Source organism: Colias eurytheme, chromosome 14, assembly GCF_061535395.1.
Source record: "Colias eurytheme isolate Ceu_HAF_F1 chromosome 14, ilColEury1 Martin Lab GWU primary, whole genome shotgun sequence".
In the NCBI taxonomy this organism is placed as follows: Eukaryota; Metazoa; Arthropoda; class Insecta; order Lepidoptera; family Pieridae; genus Colias; species Colias eurytheme.
Window position 1 is genome coordinate 10,815,683 of NC_142993.1, and position 15,953 is coordinate 10,831,635.

Genomic DNA, 15,953 nt, shown 5'->3' on the forward strand with positions numbered 1-15,953 from the left:
AAGCGACGCCATTTTAGTTTGTGAAACTTATTTAAAGTAACTCACAAAAGAAATCTCGACTAAGCGTTTCAATTTAGCAAAAGTCGTGAAAAATGACTCGCTAGAGGCTAACGTGGATTTATGGTGACGATATTAAAAACTGTTCTGCCAACGTGAATTAAGAGAGACATTTTCGTGTCTCTTATAAAGTGGGATTTATGCCTTATGGCTTGTTTAGTTTCTGTACCTACTGTCCTTGAATTTAATGACTATGCAATAAAACTGAGATAATAATATAATAATGAATAAAATCTGTATATAAAAAAGTGTAGAGTAGAGTAGAGATATATAAATATTTAAAACTAAATAAAATTAGTAATTTACAATACATAACCGTTAAAATTAAATATCTTGCCGACCCATTAAAGATTTAATCTTCCAACCAACGCTTCTATTCTTCATCATAGAAGACTTTTATGAGAATAGAAATAGAGATAATTATCTACCTTTAAATATATACTTTTTATTTAAAATACGTATGTATTTGAAAAATAGTAAAACTTATTTTGTGTAGGCTGGCTACAAATACATACGTCCATAGAAAAATAAAAAATAAAATCCATAGCGAATGCTTTCTTTTTTCTGAACGTGTGCTAAGCGCGCGGAGTTTAAATTTAGAATGCTATTTTTTAATGTGGTTTTAATTTGGTCTTAGTTTTTTTCTGGACACGTTTGATAATTATTATTATTGTTAGCGTTGTTAGTAATACGTTAATGTATTTTTATGTGCGTGTTAAGTGATAATAGATTTTAGTTTTGTTATTATATTGTGCAAATAATAATGTTCTGGATATTATTATCTGGCTACACGGTGACGTACAATATTTCATGTTAAAATTATTTTAGTATGGTTTCTATTACTTATTGGTATTGGTTATGATTGTGTTTGTTTCCCAAAAGCACTGTTTATTATTTGTATGTTATATCTATGCAATGTGATTTGAACATTAATTAATAATTATTGTATGTCTTATAATTTCTTTATAGAAAATGAGTATCGAATCCTTATTACCACTTATTCTATTCTACGCAATATAATGTTACTTTTATATTTCTTTATTAAAATAAAATATTAATATAACATTTTCTTCATAAACTTTCCCCTCGCTAACATTTTAATTTAGGAAAATCACATGCTACATTAGGTCCACTTTGCTTAATGGAACTTTACAAAGTAAGCGACCAACTCGGTACTTTGTAAATTCATATTTTCGTTAATATTATCATCATATTTGAGCGTTTTAAAATTCTGATCACGTTTTGAATAACGGTAAAAATTAATTTATCGTAAGAAGCGTCAGTATTGTAAATCCTCTGCTACAAATTGTGTCGGTTACTTGAGCGCCATTCAAATATAATTTAGATTAATTGGCCGCTTCCAAATTAAGAACTTTAAATTAAAGTCTGAGACAGCTTAGGGAGTTTGCGAAATACCTTGGATTGAATACTGAAATCTCCCTTGAGGTTTTTTTTTGTCTCCACGATTCGATTTCTTTTATTTCGTCAATTAAATTTTGGTGTAGGTATTTATTTTCTATGAAGCGTTTATATGGAAATGCGTAGCGATTGTTATGTACAAGCAATGTTAACATTTTACAGCAAGTTAACAATCGTATTATTTACTTATAATTTTTTTTTTGTTTACAGATGCACAAGGAATAATCTAAAGAAAGCGCAGAATGTTATATTTAATACTTGCATAATACAGTCAAAATGCTGCACAGAAGTTCATCCTCCCGACGCAGGCGTGCTTCGAGAAGCGCGGCAACGTCGCCACAAACAAGATCTCCTCGACCATCTGCACAAACTTCAAGACGAGCATCTTTAGCTACTACAGAAACTGACGATGAGCTTGAACCCCCACCACCACAAAGAAGTCCCAGAGCAAGTTTAGCTCCCGATGCAGCATTAGAGGGATACCATCGCAGCCCGCGTCATTCCCTCGTTCCAGAGACAAGATCAGCAAGAAACTCAATAACACCAGAAACTGCTTTAATCAGAAATAGTCTCGCACCAAGCAGAAACAACTTAGGCGTTGAACAGGCGTATGGTTCACGTTTAAGCCTAAATCCACAAGATTTTAACCGATCACCACGCAACAGTATCACTCCAGATGCAACCGCCAGAACGCCGCGACGAAGTTTAGTCCCAGAAGGCACGTCATGGAATCAACCGCGGAATTCCTTGGTACCAGATGTGGGGCGGAGTCCTAGACATTCCGTAGCGAGTATACAAATAGATCCAGCTCGTAATCAGAAAGAATTGGGGCCCAGTCCTAGAACAAGTCCGCGAGGGAGTATAGCTCCTGATGCCTTGAGGAAGGACTTTTCTGAATTGAACAGGACCCCTCGTGGTTCGTTAATACCTGATTGCCAAAGGAGCCCTAGAGGAAGTATTGCTCCATCAGAACGTAGTGCAAGGGGTAGTTTGGTGGCTGGTGACATAGAGGCTGCGAGAGTCAGCCCGCGGGGAAGTTTGACGTTAACTTTCCAAGAACCTTTGGTTTCTAGAGAGAGGCGCGCAAGTGAAGATAGTCAGACAGCAAGTGAGTTATTATTGCCATGATTTTCACGTACCACTTATAATTGTAATTTGCGTTATTAATCGTAAGCTTTATTATATTTCACTTACAGGTAAATTCGTTAATTTCACTTCCAAATGAATTATGAAATTAAAAATATTCAACAACAATTTTTATTGCAGATCTTAAACAATTTTAAATGTATTTATTATAGATACTCGAGGAAGAAGCGTGTCACCATACAGAGCATCAGTGGGAGGAAGACAGGCTCTGTCCGATACTGGATCGAGAAGAGCTTCCAGCTCTGTTAGTCAAGTTCGTATACTTATAATGTTCTCATTTTATTTATTGTCTCTCAATTACTTAACTATACCATCTCTCTTTGAAATTTAGATTTCAATTTGATCCTTTCTTCACATAACTTTAATATTCATATTCATATTTATTTATTTTCATTTAAACATTATATTATTTATTATAAATTATATTTTATGTTGTAGAGACAAAAATTGTCAAAAACTTCACAGTACGATAAAGCTATTTTTCTGGCTTCGTGCTATGCAATAACAAGTAAAATATTTCACTTATTTTCTATTTTTCCTAGCAATTTCCTTTTCAGTATAATTGAAATCCTTATTGAAGTGAAACTTCTTTATTGGGGTTGGAAAAAAATTTAGTGTAGGTAACATTTTTTCGTTACGCGTGACACTTTTCTGTTACGCGCCATCTTTATCCCTACCACGCGTGATTCGACGTATTTCTTTAGGCATATAGTAAACTAGAGGTCCGCCCCGGCTTCGCCCGTGGTACATATTTCACAATAAAAGATAGCATACCTATGTCCTTTCTCGGATATCAAAATATCTCCATACTAAATTTCATACAAATTGGTTGAGTAGTTTAGGCGTGATTGAGTAACAGACAGACAGACAGAGTTACTTTCGCATTTATAATATTAGTATGGATTATTTTTTGAAAAATAAGGTCATAAAGAAGTTTCACTTCTTACGTGTGTACACTAGAACACGCACATATTTTTCTGAATTAAAATATAATTGACCTCAATATATGACGTAATTCTCATGATCCTTGACCTAAGGTTGCCTGGAAGAGATCGCTGTATTAGCGATAAGGCCGCCTTTTTGTACGTTTTCCTATTGTCTGTGTTTTTTGTTATTATTTTTGTATAAAGTATTTATTCATTCATTCATTCATTCATTATAATTGTCGTTAAGGTATCAGGTGACGAACAGCGTCGTCTGTGCGGCGAGCACGCCAAGTACAGCGAGAGGACTGGTCTGGGGCTCGGGGTGGGACTCACTACGTACGGCTCTGTCGCTTATCAGCTGAAAGACGCCAACATGGAAGCTTCTGGAACCGTGGACTTTGTGTGCAGAGCCGCTAAGATTATGAATAGGACTAGTGAGTTTATTTTGCTATTTCTACTGGTGAAAAAAGCGGTTTTCTATAGAAGTATCTTCATAGACCTTAAAGTATTTACATTTAAGAAAAAATGTAAAAATACGTCTTAAAATAAAATATGTGCAATTGGTAAACAACTTTTAACATGATTTGAATATTTTATATTTTTTTTGTAAGTATTTCATATTTAAATTCATTTCTAGATTTATTATTTTTATTTTAATATGCCAAGCTAAGGGTAGTTGCATCAAATTATATTTAACTATTGATTATATTTCTATTTTCAACAAAGTAACATTTTTAGGGTTCCGTACCTCAAAAGGAAAAAACGGAACCCTTATAGGATCACTTTGTTGTCCGTCTGTCCGTCCGTCCGTCCGTCCGTCTGTCAAGACCCTTTTTCTCAGGAACGCGTGGAGGTATGAAGCTGAAATTTATATCAATTACTCAGGTCTACTGTCCCTTGAAGCTGTAAAAAAATCAAACTTCTAAGCCAACGCAATCAAAAGATACAGCCGTTTATGCCGCAAATTTTCGACACTTGCAAGGGAATCAAAACCTACAGGGTGCTTCCCGTGAACCCAGAATCTTGAAATTTGGTACGAAGCAACGTCTTATAGCATAGATAAAGGAAAAATTACGAAAACCATAAAAAACCTTGCAGGTTTGTACGGAACCCTCGGTGCGCGAGTCCGACTCGCACTTGGCCGGTTTTTTTATTAAACAAAGTAACGTCAATGGAATATTAAAATGACATGGCATTAAATAATTAAGTTTTTTGTTTCAGTTGTAATGACGGTGTTCCTGGCTTGTCTATCCACGCTACCTGTTATTATGTTGATTATGGGTAAGTAATACTTTGCTATTTTTAGTATCTACAGTAATGGATTCATTGCGTACTGAAAATATTTTACAATATTTTGTTTTAACCAACCTTTAAAATCGTTCTTGTGGATACTTACTATAAAGGCAAATTCGTACTATGCAATAAAGAAAATCTTATTATAACTATAATTAATAAACAGTCTTAAGGTAGGTAATTATTGTTTGGGATATTGAACAAGTTTTTGTCTATGTCTATGTCTATCCAACCAAAATTTTATACAGAAATCGTTACACATTGTAAGCTTACGTATATAAAACAGTATTATGTAAAATATGTTATAAAACCTAAATTAAATATAGAATCGTAGCAAATGGATGATATCTACGTAGAGGCCCTATAAGCTTGACAATATCAAATATTAGTACATACCACACTATTCTATTTATATACTGAAGTATTTCATATCTTATTTTTAGGTGCCAAAGCCATGTTTCAATATTCGTTGAATTTTTGTGGAAAATTTATTCAATATTTTCTCATCAATTGATGCTGTACACTAATATTAATTTTAAAATCTGATTGGTCGAATTGTAATTAATATTTTGAATGATTCCTAGTTCCACCTGTTTTCAGAAATTGCCAAGAAACTATTAATTAGTAGCACCTAGAATTCTATTGAAAACTTAATAAATCACACGACACTGACTAATTTTCTAAGATTGATTGCATCAATTAACCATGTTTTAGGTCTTTCTTCGTTTAATTACACACGAGCATAATATTGCTTTAATTACTAATAAGTAATGATAGTACACAATATCAGTATAGTATTATAGCAGATTTATAATGCGATTCATTATTTGTTTTACCGAATAAAATTTTAAGCAAGCAATCCAAAAATGTAATCAATTAAACAAAGACATCTAGAACCTACTTACTTCAAAATTTAATATACAAGACGAACTTAAAATTAAATATGCTACCTATTCCTGCTACTCAATTGTAGTTTTAATTATTTTCATTCGTATCGAATAACGTGTAATAATGGTAGCAATTATTTTAATTGAAATCAAGGAACGGTCGTCATTATAATTAAATTAACACTAGAGCGCACGCGTCACCCAGTGCTATATATTGCTAAATATTTTTTTAAACAATCGTGCTTGAGTGTTGTTGTCTCAGGTATTCCCCGACTACCAATCACCGGACATTTTAGCAGCGTGTCAGCTTCCTTGGTGCAACGAAGTGTACTCTGCGAAAATATGGGTGGGTACATGGGTGACGCATGTCCCCCGCGCGAGCGTTCTAGGAAGTTTTTGAAATCATACAATTACGAGTGAAAATCAAGTATACCGCTTTTATTTTTTACTGCTCTTATGATCAATTTATACTTTTAAGAAATTATTAATATATGGGTAACTAAAATCGAAATAAAATACTCATATTCGAGTGCTAGGACATACTTATTTTCTATCCATACTAATATTATAAATGCGAAAGTAACTCTGTCTGTCTGTCTGTTACTCAATCACGCCTAAACTACTGAACCAATTTTTATGAAATTTGGTATGGAGATATTTTGATACCCGAGGAAGGACATAGGCTACTTTTTATCCCGGGAAAATGACGCAATCCCGGAAATCCCACGGGAGCGGGAACTATGCGGGTTTTCTTTGACTGCGCGAGCGAAGCCGCGGGCGGAAACCTAGTTGAAAATAAAATTTTATTGGATAAGAACAACTTATTCTTAAACTTTATAATTAGATGATTATTTTTACCAAATTTGTAGTTTCCAAAGTAAAAAAAACTGATTGATCACAATAAGTAATAAATTAGTTACTTTTCACAGAGGTTTATGTTTAGCTCATAATTTAAGTAAAATGAGAAAATATTGATATTTTTTTTGTTTCATCACTTAAAAATAAAGTTGATTCATAAATAAGTACTTCGTTTGCTTTTTTAACTACGATTTTTATGAAAAAAAACGTGCGTCGTATTGGGTGACATATGTGACCCACGCGTGCACTCAAGGAAAATTTTAGGCGCGAGCGCTCTAGTGTTAAGCAACAATTATACTTCAAGTCCTAAACTTTATTATTAAAACAGTAGCACAGTATTACAATATATGGTAATACTGTGACAGTAGTGAGAAGAGTCAAAAAGTAAGATTAAGACTTAAGGAATAGAAATAAACAATTTATTTCCTTTTGAAATTCAATCAATAATGTTGGACATTAAAAAGCTTTAGAATGACAAATACAGGTCTAACGTTTTAAATACTTAAGAACGAGCGAGCGAGCACAATGAAATAGCCTCGTAGCTTTATTACCTATATTTCTTAGTTCTTACCCACTAATAGCAATCAAACAAAAGAAAATACTTAACATAAATACTCTTTTGTACACAATAAAGAAGAAGAAACCTACAGCAATTTTCTTCAAGTACTAAACCCTCCTTACATAAAACCTTTGTCAAGGAACACCTACGGCAGTTATTTTGAGAATTCTATTTGGCGAGCAATTCTTAAATATTTAAGTCTTTGGTACGGCGTGTAATCGATTTTGTGAACAATTGCCGAGAAACTATGGCTCGTAGTTATTTCAATTGAATGGAAAAAGTTTCTTCTTAAAAGAGGATAAACTGTTTTGTGATTTTTATTTATTTGTTCGTTTTAGATGTCTCTATGTTTTAGTTTTCATGTCTGTTGATTTGTTAATTCTTGTTTTAACGGTCAAACTAAACGCTTTTAAAAGCTACTAGATCATCCAAATAAATTGAAAATTAACTGTAGCCCTTTTCACTGTCATTAATGAATATAATATACATGCAGCCGATTATTATATAAAAAAATTCATTGTCTTTTATTCATACTTCCAATTAACCTATTTATCATCCTTTCAAACAACACATTCTACAGGAAATGTGTCCAAAACATAGCATTAATACATTGAATAAAACACGTCAGGCGAAATATGACCCATCTTGTTTTCATATTAGTTACGGGCCTGCCAAATGTTCCATCCAAACTCGAATAAATCTTTAAAACTGTCAACCTGCATAGTGCCTGGTTGTCAGGTTGTCAATCATAAGTGATGCACCTACCTACACATATATAGTTGCATATTTTTTGTGGTATGGTAAATGGTAATAATAGTAAAATGTATTTCTCTCAATTACAATTTAAAAACATACATAAGAAAAGTGTATGTTAATCAAAATTGACATTGTATTATAGGGTTCGTAAATTATATAGTTTTATCTTACATAGAGATTATTTTCTTAGATTATCCCGTAAAGAGAAATCTTTATGTAGCAATCCGTTTTACAGTCGAAAAAACAATTCAATTTCTGACTGCAATAAAATTAACAAAGCAAACGACAAGATCTTAGAATCTCCGGCGTGTTATTTCAACCTTAATAATTCAAGATGAGCCAACTTCTTAACAAGAGTAGAATAAAATATTCACGAGGAAATCATTTAAGCAATTATTTGATTAAAATTGACGCGGCAATTCTTGAATTTAGTTCTTTTCTTTGGGGTTGTAAATGCTATTATTTTAGTTAGAGAGTAAAGTCTTTTTATTGTACTTTAGAAATTAAAGATTTTTAACGGATTTTAAACGCGATTTATTTATTTTATTATTTTCCTGACATTTCACAAACTTTGCAGCGAGCGTGGTCACGGGGAGACAGATGTTATACGTCTTGACGGTCATTCAAAAATTTTTATTTGTAAACTACCTCCACCTATTTCTCCGTAGTTGATATTATGTGGAGTATTGTTCCGGGTGTTGACAGTATTGGCCTATCGTATAATCAAACACTAGAAAATACTATGTTTTATTGTATTTTCAAATTGTACACAGTTTAGACAAAACACACAAAATATCAAGATAACTTTTATATTATCAGCGTGGGATGATATTAGATATGAATTAATCAAGGTTCAATTAAGAGATCGTTTTATTATTACGGGTGTAACTGTATAAAATAATAGGAATTTAAAGCAAATTAATCCTAAATAACAATAATCCATCTATCTTAGGAGTGCAATACATCCGCGACTGCCCCGCCGAGCCCCGGCTGCCAGTGTACATGGTGGTGGGCGGCGCGGCGGGCGGCGCGGGGCTGAGCTGGCTGCTGTGGGCGCAGCTCGCCAGCCGCAGCAGCACCGCGCCCGCCAGCGTGCCCGAGCGGGTCGTGGCGTATACACTCACCGTGTTTCTGATGGGCTGGTGAGTTGTAGACAGTATATCTTCGGCTATAGACACTAAGTATCTGCTAGGAGTGCTGTTAGACAATAGATATCTCCAGCTATAGACCTATCTGCTAGTCCTAGCAAATAGGTCTATAGCTGTTCTATAGCTAGATAGTTCTATAGCTAGATAGGTCAATATACCCGCGACTGCCCCCGAACCTCGTCTAACAGTATTCAATATACATGTTGGTGCCCAAGCAGGTCGTGGCGTATACCCTCACCGTGTTTCTCATGGGCTGGTGAGTTATATAAATTGATGTGTTTTTCAGGTTTATTGAAGTGGAACTTCTTTAGGCGCGTTGAGAGTAAAATTTAAAGGTCGCATCATGGCAATACCGTCACGTTTTGGAGTAAGGCGACGATTTTGGTATACCTTTGAATCTTGCCAAAAGTATTTCACTTCTGACACGTAGGCACACGTGCTCTTCTTTTTAAATCATATCTTGGTTCAATAGAAACAGAGCAACAATAAAAAATGTTTCAGAAGCGGAAAATATTTTCTTTGCAAAGCACACGAAGTTGCGTGGGTCAGCTAGCAAACAAGAAATGTACTTACTTCTTTTTCTATCAGAATTTTAAGGCATTTTTCATTTCATTTCAGCTTTTCATTTTATGAACAACAATACTCCTTTAAAAGCGGAAAACTTCTGTAACTTTGACACACATCAATTTATAAAATTGATTGAGATTGCGTTCATTGTAGTACTACAAAATGAAGCAGGCCAAAGGTTAAAGGTTGTTATAGACCCTAAGTCACGTAAGGAATTCGATAAGACAGGATTATGTGGGGCGCACCGTCAGTGTAGATTATAGCAGACATGGGTTACACCTTTCTATCGATTTGAACCTTTGGATGTTGTAAAATTTTATTATTCATACGGAATATCATTATGCATTTATAACTGAGACGTTACGTACGTTAGAAGATTGCTTTGGACGTGTGAAATATTCTAAGGGCTGATTTTTCAATCTTTGGTTAAAACTTATTCGTCGAACAATGTATAAAACTACCATTTTAAAAACGTATTCTAATGACCCGTATTTGACAGTTTACGTGACATTTTAATATTATCGTGTAATACTTTATTGGACGGATAAGTTTTATCCAAGCATTGAAAAATCGGCCCTAAGTGACATATCACACTAGCGGATTGCGAGCGGTTTCAAAGCGGAGCGGGTGCGCAACGAATACGTTGCGGGCGCGCAACGAACACGCCGCGGTTGCGCAGCGAATTCGTTGCGGACGCGTCATTTTGTATACTCTCGCACAAAAGCCAGCCCTTCCGCCTTGCCTAACTTCCATTCAATATTTCCATCGTTTCTGTAGCACTCAATTTTTTAACCGTACTGTGGAAATGCACTTACTTAACAGTTAACTAAAGATGTAATAACAACTGGAGTTGTTAAAAAAAGGTGCTATAAAATTGAATTACTAGGACTTTTAGAATGTACCATACATTCCAAAAGTATGTAACGACTGACCAGTATAATCTCTCCCATAGCAACGTATGTTATAAAGAGATTTTGTGAACCTAATTATGAGCAAAGTGATAGTGAGTTGCTGGTTGCTTGATAAAATTTTCTATTCACTGCTATTTATCTAATAATAAGATAGCCCTGTTTTAGTTAAGGAGCTTTAACATTTATTTCACTAATGAACTTTCTTAATGAGCAATTAAGTTATCTGATTGCATTTCGACCAAGATTTAATAGATAAAACAATACCCTAAACATTAACATGTTATGAAACTCGTAAAAAATAATGATCTCATAATTATTATACTATCACAAGTTATAAGTAACAACCAGCACGGATTCCATTTTGTTAATGAGTGTACATGACTGCGACGTAAACGTTGCGCATCTGCCACGCGTCCGCAACGAATTCGCTGCGCAACCGCAACGTATTCGTTGCGCACCCGCTCCGCTTTGAAACCGCTCGCAATCCGCTAGTGTGATATGTCACTAATTGTAATAATATGCCATTTTGTATTTGTTTACTTCGATAGATTAACTACTTTCTTATAAAGGACAATGCCAGATTTAGTGTGGGAAGTGGTGTCATTTTTATTTTTAGGACGGCCATCAACCAAACCCTGTTTTTTACAAAATGGTATAATAAACCGAACTTACTGTGACATGAATACTTCTAAACTCAGACTGAAATAACAAAGATTCTATAAATAGCAACAAATTTTTCAAAGAACTAAAGCTATCAAATTCGAAAACGTTATCACATTACCATATACATAATACAATTAACATCAAAGCTGCTCCACAACCTTTGACGTGTAATTAAATTTGTTAGCGTAGAACATACCGGCATTTTTGCCTCATGTAATTGGTACATTCCCGGGGGATCATTGAACATTTTATTGTCCTTTAGATGGATATTTTAAGCAGTATTATTTCCAGTTTGGGAAATTGATAGCGTTAGATGACCTATATAGTTCCGTCACTTTTACACACTGGAATTAATGCTGCTTTATGACATCATGGTACGAGGGTGGTTTGCTTGATAAGGTACGTCTGGAGTTGTAGAATGATTTTAAATCTTATATATGGTTCTTAAGTTGACGCAATATTCTCAATTGTAAGTTTAGTAACGAAGGTTCTATTTGATAAAAACTTTAACTTTCAATATAATATTATACCTTTTACATCAGAAAACATCCTTTTATAAAATAAAGGATATTGTCATATTATTACTGTGCAATATACGTTTATTAAACAATCGTTATTTCGAAAATCAATCGACATAAACCTTAGAACTAACATGTTAAATCAATATCTAAACTAATCTAACAAAACCATTTCAAAGTGATTAAATACATACGCAGATACAAACACATACTCTCTATATTAAATTAATAGATTACAGAAGTACACTAAGCGTTTAACTAAATACGAATTAAACAATGAACGTATTACTAATATTATCTAGTTGGGCGAAAATTGAATTCTCTAACTCGATTAGTATTTGCTCTAGATCTCGTATTGCTAAGTTTGAAGCCCCATTTGAATAAAGCTTCAATTTACAAGACAATCTCAACCTACTTCTGCTGTGGAATATTGTCGAATATAATAATTTATGTATGTAATAGCAGCTGGTTAGATCAGCTGTTCCATTAATAGCCTAAACTCGTGATTAAATAGTTAAGGCATTTCATTAAATGACGTTTAATTGACGTACCGAATGATATCAAGCCGTATCGTTGATAACAACGGTAATTCTACGCCTAAATAAAAATGCCCCTATACTGCGAGTTGCTGATTGTCTCATAAATAATTTATTTATTTATAAACTTTAATGTTGATTTTTTTTAATAATATCAAATCGTTTTACAGAGTATATAAAAAGTATAATTATGAAAAGTCAGCTAAAAGGAATTTCAGCAGGGTAGAACATAAATACTTATCTTTACTAAGAATGAATAATGATGCTATTAAAAATGCATTTGTTATTTATACATTCAAATCTAGTTTTTATATTATGATTGTTTATCTTATTGCTAGTTCTCTTGGGAGTCGTTCAATTAGGTCACGTTCTATTCGAGGTCCCCAGTCTCCGTCCCTGTTGAAATATGACGTTGAGTTGACCAGTATACCGTCAGAATAGGGTTTAGTAACGTGAATACTACCTATTCCGTTAAATTAAACCGTTTGTGTATGACTGAATGTTGTGAAAAACTTTATCACCATGCCAACGTGAGACAAGAAATAAATCAGTGTAGCATACGGTGGCCTACAGGCCCCTTTATTTTCTCTGAAAAAAAAGAGCGTGTGTCCGAGCACACATGACAGAAGTGAAACTTCTTTGGCAAGATGCAAAGGTACCAATATTACCTTACGCATCATGGCAATAACGTGACGGTATTGCCATGATGCGACCTCGAAAATTTACTCTCAACGCGCGTTAAGAAGTTTATACTTCAAAAAACCTACTCACAGAATAATTTCGCGAAATTGCCTTTTTTACTACGTAATAAATAAAAATCATTGTCGGAAATGTCCACTTGCGAATCTACACAAACATTTCAAATAAATAATTTATCCCTATTAATAAATCTGATTCATCATAAAATACCAAAAGCAAGCAAAATGAGCACTCATGTAAATCAAATACAAATAGAATTAGGGATGAGATTGAAGGACAGGAACGTCGGCCGGAAATTCACAACCCCGTGTGAATCCATCATCGGAAATGTGTAACGTAATATGGATATTTACTGTGGAGTGTTTTGGGAGATTACGTTTTCAGTTGTTTTCTTTTAGTGCGTATGAAAATGTGTTATTGTTGTAGATGTTTACAATTTCTTTGTTTATGTATATTATGTAAACATTTGATTTACTCTTAGTAGACTGCTGCTACAGGAATTTACTTTTGAGTACTTAAATGAAATGTACTTGTTTGTACATCGCGATCACAAGTACAAATGCACAAATAAGTTATCGTATTCGTATTAGTTATCTACTATTTTAATATTTGTTCGGACAAAGCTCTGAATTCATTGACCTTGATATGACTTTAATTGATAGATAACTGATAAAAGGTAACTTAAAACATTAAGGCTAGGCACAAACGGGTCGCCGTTCACATCCACCGGTGGTTATTGCGTGTTTCCACTGTGCCAGAAGCGCGCAATACTTTGCGTGAATACTTTGTAGCGAGTGCGGTCGACACCGCATACGGTGCGTCTATATGAAAAAGCGTTAAGTGGCTGTCGCTGGCCAGTGGCTGTGGTCGGTAGCCCGTTTGCGTCAACTTTAAAATTTGTAATATTTGAGCCGTCCTTCTTAAAGTATTCCTTTGACGTGGACAGATTACTTTTTAGTAATTAAAAAAATAATAAAACCTTACCTAATCCGCTCGAAGGAAGGGGAAATGAAGCGCATCACAAAAAAAAATTGTGTCCAGGTTTGCATTCGGCAACTACTGGACGCTCGGCATCATGTGGCCGGACTACGCGCCCACGCTGTTCGAGCCCAACCAGTGGTGCCACCGCACGCTGTACGTGTTCGCGCTCACGCAGCTCGCCGTGCTGTGGGGCGTGCTGGCGCTGCTCGTGCTGCTGCTGCTGGCGCTCGTCGTGTGCCAGGTGGGTGGGAGATGTTTGTGTTGTTTTTACATGTATTTCTGTCGGTGTTGATGTCAGTTCTTACGTTAACATGACATATTTTTTTTAGAAACGTTTATTTTTTCGACTATGAAAATTGTTGGTAAAAAAATATTTTGCCACTTGTTCTTAGCAATTGAGATTGGATTCATATTGGTGGTAGTGGTGAAACTTCAGTTTTTGTTCAAAAATAATATGAGTGGTTAGTGATTTTCTTTTTTCAGAAACTTTTCTTTCAGTTATGAAAGTTATTGATTGTTATTCAATTTTGTACGGACGCGGTTATCGTAGGGCAGTGAATTTTGTTAAAAATTGTTTTTTCGAAGTGTATTTGTTAAAATGCAACTTGTATGAATAAATTGTTAGTTAAAATAATATCTTTGCTACGTATTCGCTCAGGTATTCGGTTGCGGGTGGCTGGGCCCGGGCCGCTACAAGTAGCAGCGGCGCAGCGTGGTGCTGGAGCTGTGGCACCGCAACATCAACAACACCATGGACGTGGCGGGCGCGCTGCTGCCGCTCGCCGGCGCCGCGCGCTCGCAGCTCGCCGTGCACGTGCGGGAGGTGGGTGTGCACAGCACACAGCACAGCACACAGCATACAGCACACAGCACACAGCACACAGCACACAGCACACAGCACAGCACACAGCACACAGCATACAGCACACAGCGCACAGCGCACAGCACACAGCACACAGCACACAGCACACAGCACAGCACACAGCACACAGCACAGCACACAGCACACAGCACACAGCACACAGCACACAGCACAGCACACAGCACACAGCACACAGCACACAGCACACAGCACACAGCACACAGCACACAGCACAGCACACAGCACACAGCACACAGCACACAGCACAGCACCGCAACATCAACAACACCATGGACGTGGCCGCTATCACTGACTTACTTACACTTACACTAAAACTATCACTTTATAGTGAAAAAAATCAAACATTTTCACTATCAATATTACTAACATTTCCGCTATCAATATCACTAACGTTTCCACTATAAATATTATTAACATTTCTACTATCAATATTACTAACATTTCCACTATCAATATTACTAACATTTCCACTATCAATATCACTAACATTTCCACTATAAATATTACTAACATTTCTACTATCAATATTACTAACATTTCCACTATCAACATTACTAACATTTCCGCTATCAATAAGTACCACTAACATTTCCACTGTAAATATTATTAGCATTTCCACTATCAACATTACTAACATTTCCGCTATCAATACCACTAACATTTCCACTATAAATATTATTAACATTTCCACTATCAGTATTACTAACATTTCCACTATCACTGTCGTTAAAATTTCCACTATCACAAGAAAAAGAAGAGACGGGATGAAGCCATTCATTTATTTTTTTTAATAATTAATACACATTTGTTATTATTTCTACGAATCGCTGTAACAAAAAAGGCGATCCTGTATAATCATTTTAAAATTGTTATTCAGATTTCAACTTTACCATATTTTTTGTCTGTATGTAAACTCGCTTTCCTTCCCATGCCGTAACATTCAAAATTTATTTATGCAGATAATGAGATAGACGGCAGAATTACTTACGAAATAATAATATTAGTACATAGGTATCTATATTTTATTAGAGTAAGTATTCGTGAAGCACCAATTCCAGAAGCATTTCAATCCCAATGGTTATAATGTATGTATGTTGGTCAAATATCGGAAATCAAACAGAAGACTTTGAAGTTCCTCAAGTAACT

The 15,953-nt window shown here is 35.0% G+C and overlaps 1 protein-coding gene across 1 annotated transcript; it reads left to right on the top strand.

Annotated features, from left to right (window-relative positions):
• The first annotated feature begins 1,752 nt into the window (after nt 1–1,752).
• LOC149903114 (uncharacterized) lies at nt 1,753–14,624 on the top strand. Its single transcript, XM_090109321.1, has 7 exons — nt 1,753–2,584; nt 2,775–2,875; nt 3,796–3,982; nt 4,770–4,829; nt 8,854–9,043; nt 13,985–14,165; nt 14,583–14,624. The coding sequence occupies exons 1-7, from the start codon at nt 1,753–1,755 to the stop codon at nt 14,622–14,624; spliced, it is 1,593 nt and encodes a 530-aa protein (XP_089965447.1).
• Nucleotides 14,625–15,953: the final 1,329 nt, after the last annotated feature.